The sequence below is a fragment of the Cydia splendana genome, chromosome 7, assembly GCF_910591565.1.
Source record: "Cydia splendana chromosome 7, ilCydSple1.2, whole genome shotgun sequence".
In the NCBI taxonomy this organism is placed as follows: Eukaryota; Metazoa; Arthropoda; class Insecta; order Lepidoptera; family Tortricidae; genus Cydia; species Cydia splendana.
In genome coordinates, this window is record NC_085966.1 from 2,343,604 (window position 1) to 2,370,045 (window position 26,442).

General features: G+C 37.6%; 1 protein-coding gene across 1 annotated transcript in view; it reads right to left on the reverse strand.

Moving 5' to 3' along the window:
* The window catches only part of LOC134792327 (angiotensin-converting enzyme-like), a 95,584-nt gene extending 78,759 nt beyond the window's left edge, over positions 1–16,825 (reverse strand). Inside the window, exon 1 of the mRNA XM_063763597.1 lies at positions 16,676–16,825. Coding sequence (XP_063619667.1) covers positions 16,676–16,690 — 15 coding nt within the window. The 5' untranslated portion in view covers positions 16,691–16,825. The remainder of the gene's footprint in view (positions 1–16,675) is intronic.
* Positions 16,826–26,442: the final 9,617 nt, after the last annotated feature.

Below are 26,442 nucleotides of genomic sequence, written 5' to 3' on the forward strand. Positions count from 1 at the left end.
TAACACTTGCACTGCGTGGGCTATCAAATCCGCTGCAGACTTTTCTTGGTCTAACTCTAGGTACCTTATAGTATTTTTCAAACTCGATAAGTAGGGTGACAGATGTCATGTACATATAATTTATAACCTAAAAACGCCACATCTCGCAAAATTGTATTGAAATTACACCTGTCGAAATTGTAAAATACTATAAATATCTCGTGCTGTTGTGCTGACAGACTGAACTGAATGCAAAAATAGTAAGTAGCGCCATCTACAACACATTGAGGATGCTAATCTTCTTTACTTAGTAACCTCTGGCATTAGTGACATATTACAACTCAAGGCAGGTGGCGATACCGTCTACATAATGATTATGAAGTTAAAACAATTATGTTATAAATTTCACTATTAACTTTTTTCAGGAAAAATATACACTTAAGTTGACTTAAGTTAACATTTAAACATTTATAAAAAACATAGTTACCTCATTTCTTATGGCAGCGCCCACTTACGGGACTTGAACACAACAGCGACGCTGTTATCGCGCCACCTAGTATCGAGTAGCAAAACTACAAGTAGGTACCTTATCTTTGGGATAGATGGCGCTAGTTCACAATTTTAATACTACATAATTAAATTACTTTATTCATAATGCCTGATAATGCATAATTTATCTTGTGTTAGTAATAATAATTGGTAATAACCTAAGCAATAAAATTTAACCAAAAACCAACAATGAAAATAATAACCAGCATAAAAAAAAATATTTCATACCAATTATGTCAAATTACTTATTTAAGATTTTATACCTAGGCCAACCTAGGCATAGCATTCATCTCTATTCGTCTGTATCTTTGTAACACCTGACTTTGTCTTTCAGAATACCTACAACACATATTTATTAACAATTTGCTACAAAGTATTAAGTAATAAAAATATAAGGTTGGTTGTAAAAATCGCTATAAAAACAACAATAGCCAATGGAAGGAAATAGCCACGTGCGTTACTCGTGCATTGACGTGATTACACGTATTCCAGTGCATCCGGTGTGTATTATAATAATTGAGTGCTAACAGAGAGAAATATTACGAGAAAAAAGCGGACAAATGCGAAGTGCGAGTCGGACTCGCCCACCGAGGGTTCCGTACTTTTTAGTATTTGTTGTTATAGCGGCAACAGAAATACATCATCTGTGAAAATTTCAACTGTCTAGCAAACACGGTTCATGAGATACAGCCTGGTGACAGACAGACGGACAGACGGATATGGAAGGTTTAATTCCCAAAATAATCCTGTTCTGAAGTTTACACACGAAAAAATAAAACGCCTTTAGTGTTTTTACAAGCAAAATTGGTTAGTGTAGTTTATGCTAATCTTTATACTATTTGAGTACCGTCTAACAGGTTAGCTGTATGTAGGTATATAAAAATAGCTTTATGAAAGCCAATTTATTCTTGTGATGCCTACAGAAAAGACGCAGTAATCTAGAAATTTAGCTAGGTATTTTTAACCCAGCAATAATATTAATTATGTTATTAGTTTTGACTGTTCAAATGTTGTGGTAAATGCAAACCATAAGTAATTTAAAATAATAAGCCATTCACTTTTTTACGCAAATATTCCTTTCAAACACTAAAACGGACACAATGCAATATTACGTGTACAATATTACCACCACAGACAAGTTAAAAATAAAGACTAAGACAAGATATAGGCGCGCCGCGCGAAACTTGCTACGTAAGATATTAGAGATGCAACGGAAAGTTGTTTGGCCGGATACCGGATACTGGATATTCCGCCTGACAATCAGCCGAATATTCGGTATCCGGCCGCCGAATATTCGGCCGGCGGAACTATACCTACGTTCGTGCGCGTGTAAGTCAGTGGAATGTTTAAATTGTTTTATTTTAAAATAACGATTATGACCGTGACTGTTTCTTGGATCCCATTTGTTTACTCCGAAATCAAGCAATGTTACTATCTGGTATCCGACCGGATAGTAGGTCACTATCCGGTATCCGGCCGGATAATAAGTACTTACTCTTTCTGGTTTGACCAATTGGTTGACTGGTAGAGAATGCCTTATAAATAATACGTCACTATCCGGTATCCTGTCGGATATTAAAATAATGGCCGGATAGGCCGGATACCGGATAGTAACCGAATATCCGGTGCATCTCTAGAAGATATGGCCATTCTGCAGGCTTTTACCTTTTATCTTAATAACTTACTCTGACCCAATAAAAAAGTTACACTTTTACGGCTACCGTCAGTTTGACACTGACATATTCGCTAGCGTGTGCGTAACTGACTTGCAATGCATCTCGCTCGTATCGTCTATAGGGACCGTGCGCGTTGGTGGGTCTGCCATCTTGTGGCCTGAATCGGAAACATAAACGTACATTGCCAAAGCAAGTGCTATATATAATCTACCGATCTGGTACGTTTTCTTGTGCATAGTAGGTTCTGTCATCTTGTGGGCTACATCAGAAGAATAAACTTCACATTTACTCCTCGCGACAAAAATCTGACGGCTCCTGTGCTGCCCCCTATAGTTCATGCACGCTCCCTATAGAAAGTAAGTTAGGCAGACGTTAGCAAATATGTCAGTTTGACACTGCTACGGCACTACGGCAGTCGTGGTACTTATCTATATGATATAATTTTGTTCTCAATCGGCCGCCTCTTTTTCACTCCCGTTAAAAAATACAGTAAGTGAATTAAGCTGTCGTCAGCCACTAGATTCGCGCATTGACATAATACATTGGCCCAAGTGTAGGTACATACATAATAGAACAATTATTATAATTTCATTCAAAATGAGTCCAAATTGGCACACCGTCAACGTGTTTAATAAAAAAATATCAGTCTAACCTTCACGCTCTCGTGACGACGAGAACTATTCGTATTTGTTGACGGTATCACATTTTCACTTTTAATATACTTCGCCCGAGCACGTATACGCGTTTCGACACTTGTTAAAATTACTTATGATGAGATTAAATTGCATTATATAAATAGCATGCAAGTTTAGCATTATTATTATTTTCTATAACAAGGTGTATTTTTTCCGCGAAGATATATGACTTTCTTGTGTAGAATTTAATAAGCTTTAATGTTGCCTTATGCCATATTTTCTTGGAGAAAGTAGATTTACAGACCTATTCGGATTTCGAGATAATCACAAGATCTTGAAACGATTTAGAGATCAACTAGATCTACATTAGATATCGACTAGATGTGACTTGGATATCTAAGTCATAACTTGTCGAAATCGTTCAAGAGGACCTCCAGAATCGCGGAAACGTCAAATTTGACATATCTATCTTACAAATATCTTTAAATTATCCGTATCGTAACTTGTTGAAGTCTAGTAGAAATCTAATTCATTTTCCGAATCGAGCCGTTAAAATAAAACGCAAATTCCTCCAGTATGGTACACATTTTCCAAGATGGCTGCGATTCCTCGAGGTCTCCAAATGTCAAATAGTGTGGGCATGAAAAAGAGACCTATAATTAACATACATACCAAATTTCAGGATTCTTCTAGAGTTTTCAAGGTTAGACCTATCCGATTGTGCTAATGTTTCAATATACTTTAGTTTACGCGTAGTCTTTTAGGTACCTACTTAGGGGCGTAGCAGCACTGGATACGATTCGCACGTCTTTCCGATGTTTGAGCGAGACAACGATATGAATGTATTATAGCGACTTCCCGCACGCACATCGGAACAACGTGCGATTAGTATCCAGTGTGCTAAGCGTCTTACACAAAGAATTTCGGTATGATTCTGAATATCGAGATAAATTGGTATAAAATAAACTGGTGCCCAGCAGTGGGAGTGAGTGGGACGTATATAGGCTGAATTATTCTATATTATTTATTTATAGTAACGAGTGATGCCATGGCATTTTCATTTAAAAACAAATATTCCTCAGTTATTGACGTTATTGTTCTTAAACAAACGCCATTCAAATGAAAACAATATAAAAAACAAAACTCAATCTCTATCTAAATTCCCAAGACAAAAGGTGGACTTATAAACTTTTTCCATTATCTTTGCTCTAAGGAATAAAACCCACCGGTTGCAAAATTAAGCCAAAAAATCACTTACGCCATTCTTCTTTCATGAAAATAAAAGGTCCATAGCAAAATGGTTCTATAAACCCTATGCCTCAAGTCTAAAAGTTGTAACTGCCATCCTAGATAAAATTCGTCGAGATTCAAAGGTTGGGCAACTGAATTTGCACATGAAAAGCATTGAGACGATTCGATTGGTCGAAATTTATTCTACGACAGTATGATCGGTATCTTGTTATTCAGAGGATTATTCAAAGTTTATTTGGTAAAGTGGGGATAGCTATCCATAGTGTTGGTAACGGAATTGAGTCTTTTAAGTTATCTTGTATACTCTAGTCATAATCATAAATTGATAACATTTTGTCGAGATCGTCGTCGAGAGTTTTTAAAGACAAATGTTTGCAACTTTTTGACTTGATAGAGTCTTACCCGAAGTGGTAAATTTTTCCATCCTTTAATTATAAAATGTTTGCTATTTTTTTATGCACCCAGGTTTTGTTTATTACGGTATTTTTCCTTAAATATTGTGTGGAGGTTATTTTGTCCTTAGGCGACATTGCGAGTATAACATAAAGGCGGAAAAAACTTAGGTTTAATAATTATTGGTTATTATATGGTATTATGCATCGTAGTGCGATAATAGGCGGTGCATCATAAACAGGTTTTACTGCAAATAGGGTTGCACTGTTTTGACGATTACGCGTACCTACTTAGGTAAGATGTATTCGGGTAATTACGAAAGGAAAACACTCTAAAAATATCCGCCACTGTTTGTGTTTTTTCCTTTTCGGAATTACCTGAGTATTTTATCACCAATTAACTATATTGGTGATAAAACACTCGGGTGATTACACCAATATAGTTCGTTTGCACTTATCCAGTTCATGCCGTTTCATTGAATTAAAAACTGTTCAATTCATTTCTGGGATTTATTATTTCTGTATTTATGAAGAGTATTTCTTAATAACTCACGAGTTATTAAGAAATAATTATCTGACAAATACGTTAAAAGATAGAGTTAGACTTGCATTTGTTAGCACAAATGCAAGTGTTCTTTTAAACGTCAACTTCTATGAAATTATGCTAGCTTGGTCTAACTCTAATGGCTTGATTGTATATATTGTACGTAAGTTCATCGCTCCGCTAAATGTCCGCCTTCATCAAACACCTCGGTGACGCTATTGCTGACCGCTGGAACAGATCCCTAAGTGTCGTAATGGGCTGGCTTAGATCAAAAATCACAATTTCGATAATCAGAGCCACAAGCATGTGCATACGCGGTACAAGCACAGATTTAAATCCACAAAAAAAATCCTAGGCTTCGACGACGGGGCAGTCTTACCGCAGCCCTAGCCCTAACCCACCACTACCAACCAACTCGCCTCATATATATATAGGGTTGCCATAATTAGTCGGAACTGATAAGGGACAGTGGTATACTAGAGCAGGGATCTCCAAACTTTTTTTACCTGAGGGCCATATTACGCCTCAGACACTTTCGCGCGGGCCACCGAGGAGGGGGACGGGGGGTTGTATCTGGTTGCTGCTGTTTGGAGCTGGGGTTTGAAGCCCTGTTCTAGAGCGCTATTAATAACGGTCGAAATAATACGGGACAAAAACGGGATCAGTAAAAATACGGGACGTGATACTTAAATACGGTGACAATCCCGTATATACGGGACGTATGGCAACCCTCTCATATATGTATTTTGTAATTCCTTACTACAACTTGTTGTTGCTTTTTTAAAATTGTACTTACGTAAGTTTATAGCTGATTAGAAAATATGAAAAGCTGCATTCAGGTTATACTGCTAGAAAAGCATGGAATTTACTCAATAAATGAAACAAATATTTTATATTGTCTCACACAAATTGATTTCATTAGGTACTTCCAATCGAATCGATCGATATCAATCCGATTTTCGTCGCGATTCTATGAGAAGTGCCGCTCAGGGTTATACGTATAATTATATCTGCCATATGTTTAACATCAAGCTGAGTCCAGGTGACGTCCAGCCAATAATGTGTTGATAGCCAATCAGCCATAATGGGCAAAATAGCTGCGCCTGGGTGGGACGGTAATGATGTCATTACTCATTACCGTGCCATCGCGGATTGATGTTACGTCACAGTTTTGTTCGTTTTAGGACTAACGTAATGTCAAATGTGTATGTTTACACTCTTATCCCACATTAGGGTGACTACTAGTTATTGGCCACTACATAGAAATTGGCCACTCTTAACAATAAGACTTCTTTTGGCTTGTTTCTTTCTGATTTGTTAGTTGTGGCCAATTACTATGTAGTGGCCAGTAACTGTAGTAGTCACCCTATGTAATGTACGCTCTAGTTCACAAGCATCTTGACAAGACAACGTTCTAAAAATATATTTGTACCTACCGTAAAATGGGGTGAGTAGGATCAAAACTGAAATTCAAACCTCAATAACATTTTATTTTTACATTATGAAAACTGAATGGTGTATATAATAAGTGTTCCGGACGTTTGTATTTTAGTTTTTATTTTATTTTGGGTAGTTCCATTTCATAACTTTGACGATAAAGAGGAAAACCCACCTCACCCCGTAGTGCCTCGTATTTGGGGTGAGAGGGGTTTTCATACAAAGGTGATTTTGGAAGATTGTTGGATCGATTTTTTTTTATTATGCGTATTACTATAGCTCCATTTTAAATTGGAATACATTATTTTTGTAGCAGTAGCCTTAAAATCCCTTCTCACCCCCCTCTTAAACCTTCTCTCCCCATTCAGAACCCCTCCCCGCGAAACCTACTCACCCCGTTTTACGGTACCAGTGATATTATATACCTATAATAACTATAGATAGGTTAAAATACTCATACATACATATAAGGAGCACAAAAAATACTTCCATATTTATTTCTATATGTTGAAACTCAGTTATTATATAATAAGTGTTATAAAATGAATATAAAACTAAAATTAACTACACTTAAAATACCTATCAAAATTTTGCGCCCTTGGTAGGGTGCCCATAACGCAGGCAGCGTTCCCGCGCTGGATTGCTATGGCCAATCTTTGCGCGAGAAAGCTGCCTGCGCGAGGGTTACCTGTGGCCTCCCTTAGGCGTTTGCTGAGCGCCTTGTGGAGCCCCCGAGCCCCCCTACCCCACGGACCTAATGTCTTGACGCCAACGGCTACAAATTCGTAGTGTGCGCCGAGACAACTATTTCTATACCTTCGAAGAAATTTGTTAAATTTAAGTCATTTAATACTAAAATAATAAATGACTAATTACTGATTTAAGCGTAGGTACATTAAAATGTGTATCACCCTAACGCATGTTAGCAACAGAATCTCATGTCGTAATCGTGTCGTAACACGTACAAGTGTCAAATTTGGTCATTGCCCCTGACAGGATATAGGCGATTCCGGGCCCAAATCAGGGCATTGTAGGGCACATACTCTCCCGTGTTGTTGTCAACTACAAATCGACTATATACGAATTATTACCTATTTTATGACCATTTTATTTAAAGTTTTAAGTAAACACCACTTTTTTTATAAGTATGTACTATGTAATAATCTTATTTCTACTCAGAATCACGAGGTTTTTCGATCATAGTAATAGTACATATATTCTGAGAAAAATAGTGACACGATTTTCGGGGTTTCTTGTCTAGATTTGAAGAAGAAATTTGGGTACTTAAGTACTTACTTTACCATATTTTAGAATAGACAATGTTTAAATTTGCTCACGAAAGCAAACAAACGCAATAATGGTAAAGGTAGAGGTAGTTTTTTCTTTTTACTTTGCTGTCTCTGGCTTTGTAGAAACAGCAAAGACATAAGTATAATAAAGAAACACTAAATATTTTTTTTATCTGTACAACCAATTTTGTAAGTAACAGTGGAATACAACGAATTATACACATCCCTCTCTTTGGGGTTGTAACAAGAAAAGGACAGTATATGATTCTCTCTGCCTGTGCTCCACTGACAAACGACTCTTGCCAAACTATACCTACTTCACCTACTTGTCAGTTAACCTTCTAACCTCTCTAGGTTAAGGGAAGCTTGACTTCACTAATCTAAGAGTGTCATGACATGAGTAAATAAAACACTAGCCAATTTTTTCTGTTTGCATAGTAATTGACGGTTAAACACCAGGCCCCTATTTCACCAAGTACGACAGGTACGACAATTGTCTAAAAATGACAGACCTCTGTTTCACCACACCGACATTTGTCAGTGACACATGTCGAGTGACAATTGACAAGTGACAATTTCGTAAATTGTTTTGTATAGAATTTCATATAAACATGACAGGTATTTTGGTACAATTGTCCATCTTAAATTTAATGACAATTATTTTGTGCAACAGGGGTAATTTTTACTAGTCGATATATTTGTCAATTCTTGACAAGAGATCGTTAGTTGCTTTCAATGTGCCGTGTTGTCATCACTAACATGATATTGATTGAGATCCCAACCCCATCTAATGCAGCGTATACCTACATTATTTGTTGACAAGGCGTGAAAGCATTATTTTTTTGTTACTTTTAAGTAATTTTTTCTGCAAATGCAAAGTGCAGTGACGTCAAAGTAGAAATTTATTCGTACCTACTTTATATATCACCTCTGTTGCTTTCGCGGAGATTCATTTTCTAACCAAAACCCTAACTTTACCGTTAGTGCCCAACTTAGCCCAAGTAAATTATAAAAAAAAAACAATACCTACCTAAACATACCTAATTTCGCTACCGGTCCCCAACGTAATCAAAACTATACTGAGACTTATTCCCAATCCAAATCCTAAATGTTGAAGTACTAATTACGCCTTCGTAGGCAACAATTGCTATTTATAGTGTTATAATGATTTCATGCATGTTAAGAAGAATTTAAAAGCGATTTAAAGCGATTTTTATTTGTACTCTAAAGGCGAATTTAGGGTACAAAATTTTGCCAACGTTTGCCAATAACGGGGTTTGCTAACAAAGAAAACACTACAATTGTCACCTTAGGGTTCCCCCAAATATGTCGACGCGGAATCGGCAAAACCCGATAGGAAAAAGCTTTATGTCTACGCAATAAGAGCGAAAAAGTCGTTGTTCGGCTCGGCTCGCATCGGCCGGCACCTGCCGACGTGTCGACGGCTTTTTCGCGCTTATTGCGCGGACATAAAGCTGTTTCCTATCGGATTTTGCCGAATGCGCGTCGATATATCTGGGGAGACCCTAAGCCTGACACAGCTCCGATTTCATGTCAAGAATTACCGACAAATTGACAAACATGTCGACTTATAAAAACTACTCTTGTTTCACCAAATCATTGTCATTAAATGAAAGATTGACAATTGTAACTAAATGCCTGTCAAGTTTATAAGCACTTCTATACAAAAACAGTTTACGAAATTGTCACTTGTGACCGGTCACTTGACAATTGTCACTGACAAACGTCGGGTTGGTGAAATAGGGCCCTGCAGGCATATTCCAATAAAATACGATTTGATTTGATAGTCTCGTCGCGTGATATACCGCTTTGTATCAATATTTCCAAGGGAGACTAAATATTCTCAAATCGAGATAAAATTTTCAAATTGGAATGCACCCCTAACTCCGGTCCGATTCTAAGTCAAATTCAAAATATGAACTCGATTTTATCATTATATACTAGTGACCCGCCGCGGCATCGCACGGGTTACACAAAACCTTAACAAATTACACAGGTAAACCTTCATCAAGAATCACTCTATTGATAGGTGAAAACCGCATGAAAATCCATTCAGTGGTTCTTAAGTTTATCGCGAACATACATACATGGCGGACGAGCCATATTCGAACTTTAAGATACGTCAAATAATAGATATGGAAACGATATGGATTAGATGTGTCAGTGTCAAAAGTGACGTTTTTGTTTGAAGAAACGTCACATTTGACACTGACACATCTAATCCATATCTTTTCTAGATCTATTAACTGACGTATCTTAAAGTTTGAATCGGGCCGCTACTCTCCTATCAAGGATCAAGGACAATATGACGTCAAACACCAAAAATCAGTCGCGTTGCGCGCGCGCATCTAAGATTCAATAAAAACAATCAATTGTAAATTGACTTACGCTCGCTCAGGAGCGGCACAATATAGTTATATTGTGTAGTGTAGGTATAGTTACCTACGTTTATATGATCTGCATTTGTTTTATATTATCTATTGTCAGCTGTAAAGTAACATTTATGGTTGAGGAAATGTCACAGTGACAGCTGACAGATTATATCCTTAACAAATCCAGATGAAATAAGTCTACAACGATTTTGATAATACACGCAGTGCCAGTGTTATTTATAAAGTGAGATTTCTTCGAACAAAATCGTCACTTTTGACACTTGTTTGACACTGACATATCCAATCTATATCGTTTCCATATCTATTATTTGACGTATCTTAAAGTTCGAATATGATGGCTTGTTGGACTTCCGGTTCGAGCGCCATCTTGATGGCACGCGGCGAGATTAATTGATTCGTTTTTTGCTCATTAATATTGTTTAAAGTGTAATATCGATAGCCTATTATACAGTAAACTAATGTGGTAGTGTGCAGTGAATGGAGAATTTATCTTGAAGCACGTTTAACCATCATTTTGGAGTCTACGGCCGGTTGTCCACGTGTTTCTTGTAAAGCCCGCTATCGCTTTACAAGAGCTAAATCACCGTACACTGTCTTGTACTAACCGTACAATTTCAATCGTTTTACCCTGCTACTACGACCTTGACACTGGCGAAATAGCCCTAATGGGCTGAAGCCATAATTTTAAAAGAATGAATGAATGAATATGGCTTGTTTTATAAGGTGTAGGATTGATTTACACAGATTGTAATAAGTTAGAGTCAGACCAAGATTAGTCTGCAACAATTTTGATAGCACACGCAGTGCAAGTATTATTTAAAACGTCAAACATCTATTCTTCGAACAAAAACGTCACTTTTGACACTGACACATCTAATCCATATCGTTTCTAGATCTATTAACTGACGTATCTTAAAGTTCGAATCGGGCAGTAGATATTCTTTCAATCGGAAGTGTATAGGAAATAGCGTCACGTACCCAACACTTTTCTGGAATACCCCATTACACGATTTAATGTTAATTTAAACTTAGCGACCAATAAAAGTAAAAACCGGGCAAGTGCGAGTCGGACTCGCCCATGAAGGGTTCCGTAGCAGCAAGTAACATAATAAAATTGCGGTTTACGATTTATGACGTATTAAAAAAAACCGGGCAAGTGCGAGCCGGACTCGCGCACGAAGGGTTCCGTACCATAATGAAAAAAAAAACGGTCACCCATCCAAGTACTGACCACGCCCGACGTTGCTTAACTTTGGTCAAAAATCACGTTTGTTGTATGGGAGCCCCATTTAAATCTTTATTTTATTCTGTTTTTAGTATTTGTTTTTATAGCGGCAACAGAAATACATCATCTGTGAAAATTTCAACTGTCTAGCTATCACGGTTCGTGAGATACAGCCTGGTGACAGACAGACGGACGGACGGACGGACGGACGGACAGCGAAGTCTTAGTAATAGGGTCCCGTTTACCCTTTGGGTACGGAACCCTAAAAAGCTCGTATCTGGTTATTTCAAAAAACATCTTAATTAATGATTACACGGATAAATTCCATATCTGGTTGTAACAGTGACTCTCGATATAATAACGACCAATGACCATTTTCGCAGACGCGAGATTTAGTCATTAGTCATTAATGAATGGATCGTCTAATAACAATTATGAACAATAAACTTCGACTCGCATGACTGCTTTCAGAGATCTACTGATAATTGTATCTGTTTCACATACACTGGTTTTAGTACCACGTAAAGCCATCAGATAATATAAATCGGAGCGGCTGGGGTGGTCAAAAATATCTAAACATGCACTTTAACGTCTTTCGGCGAGATTGGGGAAATTAATTAGAGATTAACTAGATATGAAATAATAAATATAATATATCTTTACTATTTCATATCTAGTGAATCTCTAATTCATTTCCCGAATCGCGCCGTGTGTCTTTTGTGAATACATTGACCGTACCGTACAGTCGAAAGGTTTAATTTATGATTATGACCCATTTTGTACCTTGTCACAGTGACAACAGTATGAGGTCTCTAGCGACTTTCATATTGATTGTCACTGTGACAAGGGACGAAATGGGTCATGGAATTAATACTTTCGAGCGTACATTATATAGTCCTCTTCATGGATTTCCATGACGGCGACCCCAGCAATTATAGGCCAATTCAAATTGGATAAAAAAGCGTTTTGAGGAATTCATTCCCAGCAATCTGGAAATCGTTTTAATACCTTCATTTGGTTCTAAATGCGTGTAATCCGTGTTTGCTCCATCCCAGGAGGTATGCATAATTTTTTGCTCTATTTCAGTTTTTTGCTTGTGACTCGAAAACGGTACGTCCGACGGAAAATTTGCTCTAATCTTGATGAAAATTGATATTTATGATAGGTATTCACTAGTATTGACAGTATTGACGACAAAAAAGGAAAACAAAAATAGAGACTGGACAGTCCGTGGCCGCCCGAATACTGAATTTTTAAAACAGAAATCGTGACTGAAGAAACAAAAATGGCATTTTTGTAACATTGACAGCCTAGGCTTAAAATAGTAGATGTAGGGTAGCTTTGACTTGGCACAATTCCAAGTTGTGCCAATTTTAGAACTTTTGTTGTTTTTTAATGCTTTGTTTTTTTTTAAGGAAGGTTTGAAGTCTCATCTAGGTTTTAAACTAAACTAGAAGACTAATCAAGTAAAATCACAAAAGCAAATTTATGCCTTTAAATAAGACATTTTATTGCATGTCAAGACTGGTACAATAAATAAGCATGGTTACATTTAGTCCTCCTTATTTCTTTAATATTTTAAGAGAAAAGTGTATAAACTGTGTAATACTTAGGTCCCTCAACTTTTTTCACTTTGACGACTTGGAAAAACCGCAGTTTAGTTGAGATCCCATCAAAATTTTTTAAATAGGACCCATGTTCCATAACATCTTAACCTAATTACCTGGTATAATATCAACGAAAATAGTTATAAGAACTCTAACGATATATTATGCTTGACATTTTTCGGAAACTAAGGGCCCCCCACATCTGGCGTCTTTCGAGCGTCGGCGTCTACAATTCTATGGCCGACGTCGACGCAACGTCGACGCAGCGTCGACGCAACTGCGCAGCGACGTCATTTTCCATAGCGCTGGACCGACGCCGACAGACGCCGACGCTCGAAAGACGCCAGATGTGAGGGGGCCCTTACACTCGCTTTGTTTCCTTAATACATTATCTCTGTGTTCACGACACTATTTTACATTGTTATTATAACTAATTACCTTGTCTTTAAGTATGTGACCATTTATGCAAAAATACATATACATAAGTGCTTAATATACATTGTATGTACTAAGGTCTTTCACTAGCTTCTGTAACATTTTAATTTTTATCGATTTAGCCATTGGTCTTGTCCATATAGCAAGAATCATTCAGTGTGATCTATATATCCGTTAAAGAGATAAGTTTGCATTTGTACTGCCTAATCTGTGCCATATTTGTGTTATGTGCGCGAGTGACTAAAATACGTAGTTTAAACCGTAAAATTAGCTTAATGTTGTATGTCTTACGACAGTTTAAATTCGAATGATGTAGGTACCTAATCTTATAAGAGCAAACCAAACCTATCAAAACGAATTCACAAGTTCCACAAGCCATCGGCAAGATCACATTGAGTTATTTCGGTTAGATTCGGCGCCCGTCGCCGCAATTATATTAATTGATAAAGTCATCGCGACGCCCGGGGCCGTGATCGTAACGCTGACACCAAATTTTACACCATTGATATTAAATCCCTGTGTTTGTTTTGTTCTTTTCGCAGGCATGAAAACTCCTCGTAAGATTGCCCTGTTTATCAAAAGCCTGTAACTTGTAATACAAATGGAAGTCCCTTTTTGACAGCTTTTGTTAGAAAGGGACTTCCACTTGTATTACAAGTTACAAACTTTTGATAAACAGGGCACTGGTGTCCTCTGAATAGGCTGAGAACGTCATGGCCGCTGTAATTATTTCCAATATAAGTGGGGTTGGAAGGAATCTCCCCTCTTCGAGTGCGACGAAGAAGAACAAGCTACTGAGCACATATTTCGGCGCTGCCCTCTTAGCTTCTATTCTGGCCCAGCTGAGGACCTGCCCTGACACCCGACGTAGTTACCTGGCTTGACAACCTCAAAGCTGTACTCTGATTGCCTAAGTATGCATGCCATACCATTAAATAAACAGGCATGAACAGTGTGGTTTAAGAGTACTTTTTTCCCGCGGAGGCCCCGGCTGTGGAATAGCTATCGGCCGAAGTTTTCTAGAGGACCTGCATTAGGTATGGGGCTCTACAAAATAGTTTTTAATGGGTCGCGTATATAACATCCCTGAAATCGCAGGCGTCCATAGGCTGTGACGATCGCTTACCATAGGGCGAATATTTTTTTTTAAAGAGAAGCAAATTTACAAGTAATTTCCGACGGTCGCTGGACGATGATATATAGAAGCATTCGTTCCATTAATCATTAAAAAATATTATCTAAATTTATCTATCTTTCCAACCAACTATTATCATACCAACCTAACATACATACTCGATTTTGTCTCGACGTTGTCTACAAATAATTTATGGAGTCATCAAAGTCAATAGAGTTAGACCAAGAAAAGTCTGCAGCGGATTTGATAGCCCACGCAGTGCAAGTGTCATTTATACGTCATAATTTCATAGAAGTTTGACGTTTAAAATAACACGTGCACTGCGTGGGCTATCAAGTCCGCTGCAGACTTTTCATGGACTGACTCTAATTAGGTACTTAGAGTACCTATCCATTTTAGCGAATACTGTCGGAAATGCGATTTTACGTCCGTCACTATATTACTTTTTGATTCGGTGGAGTTATTTATATCGGAACAAAATTATAATATTTTTTTTTAAACTAGTACCTATGGCGTGATTGATACCATGGATGGCAATATGAAATTTAAACCACTCTATTGTCCACCACCTATTTTATAATATTGTAAGTGCCTACGTAATTCAATAAAATACTTCATTTTAATCAAATAGACCGTCCCTCACGCTAAATCACTTTATTATCAAATTTATCGACCCTTTATTGACCAATAAACGTACAAGATGGACTCACTGACTGTCATACGTGCACATTATGATATATTTAAAGGTTTTATGTAATAGATCTGTGCTTTATACATTTCATAATATACCTACCTATGTATGTCAGTACTATGTATTATTATTGGCAAAGATACTTATATGTAAATCCGTATAAGATATGTCTAAGAAAAAAACGTACCTCGGAAAATCATGAAAAAGTTATGCTGGTATAGATGGCGCCATACCTTTGGCCTATACTCGTGTATATCAGTGAAAGAACATGGGTCAAAGTCATTATACCAATTTTTTTTCTTTTTTATTTAGTGATAGCCTGATAGGTTTCTTTCATTGCTTTTGCAACACTTACTTACATGTGTAAATTTATTAATTTCCGCTTCCTAAAGGTTGTATGGCAGAGATCGTTTTTTTGTATTGTTTTCTTCTATTGAAGTGTGCAATAACGAGTAGGTATTGTAGTGTAAAAACTAGCTTTTCCTCCTTGGTATGATGATGATTATTGATAAAAACTAACCTAAGTATTTCCCCTGGCTTCAAACTATCACCATAGATACCCAACTTCATCTAAATCGCTTAAGCGGTTTGAGCATGAAGAGGTACCTAACAGACAGACACAGAGTTACTTACTATAGTTTTTTATAATATTATTAGGTCCTTACCTATGAAATTGGCGTTTTTATTCATAGATATAAGTCTGATCCTAGTTTTTTTTTTTTACAAAAGTACATACACAATTACAATAAAACTACAGTGCACTCAATAAACAACGATTTTACATACAATTAATTGTTATTTTTTATTGTTAAGTGTTCAGAATTAAGCCTTGAAAATAGGTCTTTTCATGTGCTGTCGGTTCGAGTATTAAAATTACTTATATTTTTCTAATGGTACCAATTTTCAAGAAATGGAGATATTGAAAACATACCTTAAAGGTGTCAAAAATTACTGGAAAAATTTTGTTTGGTTTGAATTAGCCATCAAAAAAATATCCGCAAAATTAATTGTATGGAAATTCGTGTTTCGTTGAAATTCTCCGAATAAAACGCCAATTTCATAGGTAATGACCTAATATTAGGGGCTAAAATAGTAAACCCATTTACTTTCATATAGCTTTAGATAATCACATTAACTATAGTTACACTTATCTTCAATTTTATTATGTTTCTGATCGCTATCTCACTTTGCAAAGAACATAGCACCAGATACATCCAGATTCATCCAAGTAATTGAGACGAAACTAAATTTTTCAACGAAACAAACTGTTTTGTTTACCAAAGAAAAACATAAGTAAGTACACCCTTTTCGCATGGGTGATCATCATTATTATAACCACATCCTGTACACAAGTATTTTAACAATTTTCAAGTATTTCTAGACTAGAACTATAAGCGGCTATTATATGTAAGTTACCTTGAGTTTTGACATGACTCCAAATAATTTAAAACATAATACACAACACAACACTGCGCGCGTGCGACTCGGCGCGTTGTATACTGGCGACTGACTTGATTACTTCGGATGACATGATATGGGCACAATATAGGGAATGCGACAGTAACCTATCTTTGTAGAATTACAAGCACACCACACCAAGAATAAGCGGTTATCTCGCTCGTTTCTTCCCGTATCTCTTAGGTAAGCATGTTCCATCCTAGACTGCATCGGCACTTACCATCAGGTGAGATTGTGGTCAAATGTTTACCTTTTTCCAATAAAAATAAAAAAAAGAACGTGTAGAATGTGGAATGAGTTGTCTCTTGAGGTATTTCCCTTGCGCTACGACATGGGATTCTACAAGAAGCGGGTATTTAGGGTTCTCAAGGGTCGGCAACGCTTAAGTGGCTCCATGTCCATGGGCGACGATGACCGCTTCCCATCAGGCGGCTCGTCTGCTCGTTTGCTGACTGTCACATAAAAAAAAATTAGAAGTTCGCGTTATTCGTTCAAATCTTAGATCTTAACAACTGCATGTAGTCATCGGCAAGATCACATTGAGTTATTTCGGTTAGATTCGGCGCCCGTCGCCGCAATTATATTAATTGATAAAGCCATCGCGACGCCCGGGGCCGTGATCGTAACGCTGAAACCAAATTTTACACCATTGATATTAAATCCCTGTGTTTGTTTTGTTCTTTTCGCAGGCATGAAAACTCCTCGTAAGATTGCCCTGTTTATCAAAAGCCTGTGTAACTTGTAATACAAATGGAAGTCCCTTTTTGACAGCTTTTGTTAGAAAGGGACTTCCACTTGTATTACAAGTTACAAGCTTTTGATAAACAGGGTGTCGTCTGAATAGGTTGAGAACGTCATGGCCGCTGTAATTAAAAAATAAATTAGAAGAATTTAAAAATAAATTTAAAAAATTAGAAGTTCGCGTTATTCGTTCAAATCTTAGATCTTAACAACTGCATGTATGTTAAAAACTTTTTATAAAAGAATTGAGGTTATTAGGTATATGTCTTTCCTGTGGACATTATAAAATATATGGACTTTAAAGCCTTATTTTCTCGTCGGACTCTTATAGGCATGTTCCAACATTCTACTTCTTAAAATGCTGTATGATTAAAGCCTCTGTAAATTGTCAGGTAAATTTTGTATCGTCCACAGAAAATACGCCAGTACCTATTCCATAACGTTTTAGACCCTTGTGTCCTAATATTCCTACTCTATGCAAGTGGTATTTTACACCTTCGTCCATTTCTTATTTTTGGCTTGTTGGCATGCTTCCTAAGTGTCAAAAATCTGTCGCCTTTCTCGCTCTTTTTCTAATAAGTATACTTTATTTAGGAACCCAGCACAATTCCTTTTACAAAATCAAAATCTTTTACACCGAGGCTTCCACTGCATTGTCATATTTTTGCGCTCGTTTTGGTTATTTTGGTTCAAAGATGGATTACTTAAATGTACTCTGGTGATGATAGGTCGACAATTGTCTGCCATGTGATACGGGATCGTAGAAAAAGGACGATTGACGATATGATGAATGCGGTCACTCGGTTTGTTGCTAAACTAATTCTTGCGGAAGTACGTAGAACCAGGGGGGTGTCACTACCGTAAAATAGGGTGAGTTGGGTGAAATTTGACTTTCAAACCTCGATAAAATTTTATTTTTACATGTGAAAACTGAATGGTGTATATAATAAGTGGTTCGTACGTTTGTATTTTATTTTGGGTAGTTCCATTTCATAGCTTTGACGATAAAGAGGAAAACCCACCTCACCCCGTAGTGCCTCGTATTTGGGGTGAGAGGGTTTTTCATACAAAGGTGATTTTGGAAGATTGTTGGATCGATTTTTTTTATTATGAATATTACTATAGCTCCTTTTTAAATTGGAATACATTATTTTTGTAGCAGTAGCCTTAAAAACCCACCTCACCCCCCTCTCAATCCTTCTCTCCCCATTCATAACCCATAGCTAGCCGCGAAATCTACTCACCCCGTTTTACGGTACGCAGTTTAGGTACATTTGGCCGGCGCACCTCCCGGGCAGGGCAGGCGTGGCAGTGGGCTGCCGCTGGACCGCACGATAGTCATGTCACGTGGCGCTCGCGCAAACAAGATTCACCGTTCGTGCGCGGTTATAAGTTTTAATTTTGTTGCAGGCGGCGAGTATATGTATAATTTTATACGTAAATCTGACTTTTGTGAAGGAGTGAATTTTATGTACGGTAGTACTATTAGTTATTCTATGGTAGAACATGTAAGATTTTGATACTTATACCTATTTTGAAACCGGGTCACTATGTATATACGTTTCCGTAGGACGTGAACCGTTTATATTGCATTTCAGTGTTTTATCTTGCAGAAATATTACAACACTCATGATTGAAAGCGAAATCGATTTACGAGGAAATAATAGAAGGCGATAAAACTATACATTTGGTAGGATATTTCTATCTATATATTATATTTAATACCTTTAAACGAGCAATTCTTGTTTATTTATTTATATATAGTATATTTCGGGGATCTCGGAAACGGCTCTAACGATTTCGAAGATATTTGCTATATGGGGATTTTCGGGGGCGAAAAATCTATCTAGCTAGGTCTTATCACTCTTATCTCTGGGAAAACGCGCATTTTTGAGTTTTTTTAAGTTTTCCGAGCAAAGCTCGGTCTCCCAGATATTATATCATTATTGACAATCACTGTATGTTTCGCTCGCATTTCAAATGTAATAAAAATTGCACGAGGCAATAAAATACATCAAGCACTTATATAAAGTTCAATACACTTGAGTGCAATAAAACTGGGTCACTGTGTATATACGTTTCCGCAGAAAATGACCCGCTTGAATTTGCTTTATAGTGTTTTATCTTGCGGAAATATTGCAACAATCACAATAGAAAGCGAAATCGATTTACGAGGAAATAATAGTAGGCGATAAAACTATAGATTGGGTAGGATACATAAAACATAATGTGTTATTATTGCAATTTTATGATATGTACATATACAGAGTGCGTTCTGATATGAGAGCAAAGTTTAAGAAAGGCTATAGAATTTTAACTACCTATGTATTTCTTGTTATAGCGGCGATGGAAATACCTACATCATCTGTGAAAATTTCAACTGCCTACTAGCTATCACGGTTCATGAGATACAGCCTCGTGACAGACAGTCAGACAGACAGACGGACAGACAGACAGATGGACAGCGAAGTCTTAGTAATAGGGTCCCATTTTTACCCTTCTTTATCGAAATAGATCAACCATATTTGTGCTGTAAGTAACATTACCTTTTCCTCGTGCTAGTTGTCTTCAAAGTGGGCGGTTAATTTAAATAAATGGCTTCTGCCAATAAAGAAAAGGAAGTACTTTAAGAAGTTTTTTTAGATCCGTAACCTGACGAAGGTTAGGATTCTGAATGACCTACAGGATCTATTTCTGTACCTAAACGTGTTGGTCGTAAAATTGATGAATGATGGGGTCGTCGGGTTCTTGAATAGTTACTAACATAGACGAATTTAACAAGAAGACTGACAATGACTTTACATATTCGTGTTCGTCCAATATTCTGGTTATTGCCAGATGCGTCACTGCAGCTAGAACCGTCTTAAACTATACTGGGGCCCTTGGGCACATAAGAATTTGGGGCCCTTTTGGAAAGTAAAGAAAGCGAATTAAACTAACATTTTTCTACTAGGTACGATCTTCTATTTATCATGGGTAATCAATTTACTGTTACTGTCTGTCCTTCAGGGGCCCCCTTGGGGGCCCAGGGCACGGGCCAGGTGTGCCCTTATGGTAAAGATTCGACGGTACTGACTGCAGCACGACTCAAGCGGCCTAGGTGGCAATCGCTTACGCTTCGCCATTGAATCGCTTTGTGTCTCTCTATCGCTCTTCCATATTAGTGTGACAGTGACAGTTGCGTTTCGTTCGCTACGGAGCGTTAGCGATTGGTATGTTGTCTACGGGGCCTGTTCAGAATTTTTGACGTGATAACGTCTTATAAATCGATGAACACCGGTAGCATGCACTAAAAAGTGTCACGTTGTGGACGGATCTCCATGGTAACGTTGTGGACAAATCTCCATGGTAACGTTACGTAATGTAATATGTAATGTTTTATTATGACGTTATCACGCAAAATTGTGTCGGTTAACTTCAAACTCGGGTAAATCCATTCGACCCTCTCAGCAAATATCAACCATATTACCTTTTCTTAATACCAAAATCACATAATCTGACAGATGGATTTACCCGAGTTTGAAGTTAAGCGACTCAATTATCGTCTGTAAACCGACTTTACAGACACCATATTTTTTGGTTCAGGTTCAGTAGTGCCATCTATTAAAAGAAATTAAGCAATTTTGAACATTCATGTTGCTTGGGACGTAGGCCCCTTACAACAAGGGAACAAAACAATTAATATTTATATTTGTGTTTTAAAGTAGTCATATTACTTACTCTACATATAAATTATAAACTGAAATAGATGCACAGTGTGGTCACTAGACCACTAGGCCAGGGCATTAGCCGCGTAAACTGAAGAAGTCGGTTCGATTCCTGCCTCGGTCACCTTAATAGGGTTTGGTCACTTTTTCTTTAGTAGGTACCTATGTCATATTATTATACTATAAATCTATTGTTTGGCGTAGAAACTCTGGGACCGTGGAAGCCTAGCGCCAAAACCTTTTTCAAGGAAATGTCCGAGCGCCTTACTGACACCTCAGGTGACCGGAGGGCTGGCAGCTACCTCGGCCAGAGGATAAGCCTGGCCATCCATAAAGGTAACGCTGCCAGCCTGGGCACAGTAACGCATAACGCAAGGTGACCAGTACGGTTACCATCAGTTTGTCACTGACATAAACGCCGTCGAGAACGTAATTTACTTTCTACACATCCCGTTTGCACTAATATGCGAGTGCGAGCGAGATGTATAGAAATTAAATTACGTTCTCGACGGCGTTTATGTCAGTGACAAACTGATGGTAGCCGTACTGGGGAGCATTTTTTATTTATAAGTTTACTTTAAGATTTGTTATATAGTTGATTGATCATTTATTTACATACAATATATATACAGTGGTACTACTAAACTAAATTAATAACTAGCTTAAATCTAAAATAGGCCCTTGAGGCATTGTACCATAGTTTAGTTAGTTTAGTTTTAATTTTAATGTTTAGATTATATATTTTGTTCGTTATTAATAAATATATTTTTCTACATTATACAAAACGATTTCCTAAATGAAATCTAGGTACCTATTCTATATCTATTTCAGTGTCTAGTTTAGGTACTTAGGTGGTTTACGCCTTATCAAAATGATCCGTTCAATAGATCGCGGATATTGAAGGAAAGACTTTTAGATTGTCTGTCTTCTTGTTGGTTCCTCCATGTTACTAGGTAATAATAGTGCTGCAATTCTCACAGTTATTCTCAGTTGTGTAAATTATGATAATTGACTAATTACATTGTAAGTTGCAGTAGTTGTGCCTTCGGCTCCACCGATTGGTTTTGCAATCTGTATATTAAATTTACTCCAACCCAAACAAAACCTTAAAAAAGGCGTGGTTCGATAGTAAAAAACAAGAGAACATGTATAATTTTCTTTTATTTATTGTCAATCGTTGCTCGTATTGCTTTCGCTTTTTTTTTTTTCGCTTACCATTGCAGTATAATTCTTGTACAAAATAGCTATTGCTATATTGCTGTGCTGTTTTCCTGCAGAGTATAGAAGGGTATTCGACACCCTTTAGTTCGCTCTCCGAATGCATTATATAATGCGATAATGGAACAAACTCCAAAATTGCAAAGAAAACATATCTCATTATAACAAGGACGCCTTATCAGCCGATATATAGGGTGACCTTAGCCATTGGACAAACCCTGAAATCCCACGTAGGGTTACTTCTCAGAAATGCTCCAATAGTAATTTTTTTTTATTAGAACAAAAGATAAAAAAATAAATTATCAAACAATAGTTATTTCCAATAATCGACAACAAAAAGAAACATACTGTATTAATCATTGGCAGTGCTTTTGACAATTTGTTTGAAAATATGCGGCGATGATGACATTTGTTAAAAGTCAGAATCTTATTAATGTCATAAATAAAAAAGATAATCAAAACGGTTCAAGAAGGTTTCATACTATTTATTAATCTGGAGCTACTAACACATACAGGTTGCTCTAAAGTAAAAAAAACGTAATTTGTTAATTTCTTCGTAACCGCTACACCGATTGTTATGATACTTTGTATACTGGTTCTAATTACCCTAATGCATATGTACATTTCGGCTTTGTCCAATGGCTAGGGACACCCTATATAATAATAAACCAATTATATTTGCGATTTTGGCTTCATTAAAAAAATCTGTTATGATTTACAAATTGATCCCATTGCGAATGGCTGAACATTAAAAACAACCAGTATCATTAAGCTTAACAATACTAACAACTCAATTACACACGCAGATAGATTTGAAACGCATAACCTCCCCTTTAGTAGTCGGTTACAGGAGTATAATGGAACAGCTAACGAAGTTTATGTTTCTAATTAAACTCTATTGTCTTTCCATCTCGCTGCAAAGCGCTTGTCTATTCGCAAACCGGTTTGTAACAGGCTGTGAGCACATCTTATGTAATTGTAGACATACCAGTCTTCCTGCTGCAGTATTGCTGGCAGCTGCATTGCTGCAGAAAATGTCTGAAAAGGCATCCATATTGATTGACATTTCTTGAAGCAAAACTCGTCTGTGTGACGGAGCCTTAATACTGGACAGTACTTACCTATACTGCATTCCTGTGCAAAACGTTATTTAAAAATAAGTTTTTGGCCAAAATTACATTTTTGGTAGAGTCGACGTCAAAGATATGTTTACATTTTTCGCCTTATTACAAAGGAGTAAGTTGCAAAAGTGTAAACACATCTTTGACGTCGACTGTACAAGCTTCTATTGATGATTAAACTTTTCTTTTCATAGGCAACTATAATAGTCATCGAGACAATTCTAACAACTCCAAACACAATAAGTTTGCCTTATTTTATCACAGAGTACCCATGGCCACCTCCTGTCTCCATCATCAGATCAGCTCCATGTCACCGTAATATTGCATTGTCATCTGATGTACATATGTATGCAAAATTTCAGCTTAATCGGAAATCGGGAAATGGGTCAAATTTAGCTTTCAAGAATGGTCACCCACCTTGCTGTACAGTGCTGAATCCAAATGCTAACCTAAAGCCATTTTAAAGACTAAAATAAGTCGACTGACGTTTGACCATCTGCCATAATATGATACACAACCCCTCGTGTAAATTTCATTCGATAGTGACGAGCGTTCGCGTTTGCGTTACTTCTATTTTATATGGGATTTTGAACAGAGCGCCGAGCGGGACCTTTTGGAAACTCAAAATCCCATACAAAATGACACTTAACGCAAACGCGTACGTCACGTCACGCTCTCGAATAAAATTTACAATTACTTTTGACCATCAACCATGTGAATTGTGATACAGACCTCGAGGGCAAAGTATTGCTGGTTCCTCTGCGGTGCTTCGCTAAATCTCTTTGCGAATTCTAGGCCAGCTTGTGCTGCGGAAACCAATTCAATTTTCTTGTTTATACACGTTGTCCCTTTAAGGCGATTGTAATAAGGATGGTTCACCTTTAGATACCAGGAAATCTGTACTGTAATCTACTAGAGTTGACCAAGAAAAGTCTGCAGCGATTTTGATAGCCCACGCAGTGCAAGTGTTATTTACACGTCATCACTTCATAGAAGTTTGACGTTTAAAATGACACTTGCATTGCGTGAGCTACCAAAATCGCTGCAGACTTTTCTCGGTGTGACTCTAGATAAGTATGTAGTAGTGACGTGCGCGTTTGCGGTAATTCTCATTTTGTATGGGATTTTGAGTTTCCAAAACGTCCCGCTTGGCGCGTTGTTCAAAACCCTTCTCTGATGGAAAGTTACATTTATTTATAATGACGATATTCTACATCAGCCATAATCTAAGTGTGTTCCGCGGAACCCTAGGGTTCTGCGACACCCCTGCAGGGGTTCCGCAAGAATTTAGAACACTATGCTTTAGTCGCCTCGAAAAATTGTACTATGCCGCCACCGCCGATACCTACTATTGTTTTATTGTAGGGTTCCATCAAGTTTTTCGGTTTCCAAAAGGGTTCCGTCAAAAAAAAAAGATTGAGAACCGCTGTTCTACATAATACAGGCACAGATACAATACCCAAACCCACTTAGTCGGTTTGCGTGTCTATTAGTATGTCCACCTATTTCTCACGACAATGACATTCGCGCATGAGTGTGCGTGCTGCCACTAATTAACACTACAAATGAGGCTGAGCAAATGAGAGAGTTTCATCTTTGCAGATAGTGTGTTGCTGCTAGTACTTATATCATCATTTTCCACAGCATCTTTGCAGATGATAGTTGCAGCGACTAAAGAAGGTATTTTGATGAGATAGTCTACAGGCTACATCGACTGCGATGACTGTATCACCAATCGGCATTTCTTGCCGCATCGATCACAGACGTGTCTTGACTCCTGGGGTGGTCCAGCAGCTCTTCGATTTCGCTTCTGCTTAAGTTAGTCCAAGCAGAGCCCGTCATGCTTTGCCATGCCTTCCCGCGGGTTACGACGCCACTCCGGTCTTATCTACGCGCGTTCCTCCCAACAGTTAGCTGGAATGTCGAGACCATTCATGTCGCGTTTACAGGAATCCTTGAAACGCAGTATAAAAATTACGAAGGCGTTCGTAATTCTAAATTAAACGTCAATTTAGCTCCAACTCCAAGTTGCCCAATGCGTATTTTGATTGGACACCACTGTCACTAGTAGGTACCTATTTTCTTCTCTCTTCCTCCTCGCGTTATCCCGGCATTTTGCCACGGCTCATGGGAGCCTGGGGTCCGCTTGACAACTAATCCCATGATTTGACGTAGGCACTAGTTTTTAATAAGCGACTGCCATCTGACCTTCCAACCCAGAGGGGAAACTAGGCCTTATTGGGATTAGTCCGGTTTCCTCATCGATGTTTTCCCCAACCCATTTTCTTCTATGAATATTATTAACATTACCTAAAGAAAATATTTTTACGCAATTTTAATACTTTCTATGGAATCTGTTTTTCGCTCCTAACTTACGAATCAAAAGATCAAAAAACTCAAGGGCTATGGTAAATACTAAAATTGTGTAAAAATATTTTCTATAATGTCAATAGAAAAATAGGGACTAAGTTTGTGTTGGTCATCCACTAGGTTGGTACCTATCCTCTCTCGAGGAATTTAATTTCAGTATACTCGTACCATTATCTTTATGTACTTATACCATTTAGGACATCGTTACAGTGACAATAGTATAAGGTCCTTAGCGACTTTCATATTGATTGTCATTTTGTCATTGAGACAAGTTACGAAATGGTATTGAAATTAAATTGTTTGACACTTAATTACCATTTGTTTTGTATCCAATTACATTGACAGTCTGATTACGATTCTGACGCCGCGCCAACTACGATACAAGGCTGGGTCAGGGCCCTAATGGAGAATCCTTTGCATAGTAAACATGTTGGTGACAAACTTTCCTTTCTTTGTAGGAAGTAATCACTACAACTTATAAAACAGAGCCCCCCCCCGCGTCTGTCTGTTTGTAAGTATGTATGTTCGCGATAAACCCAAAAACTACGGAACGGATTTTCATGCGGAT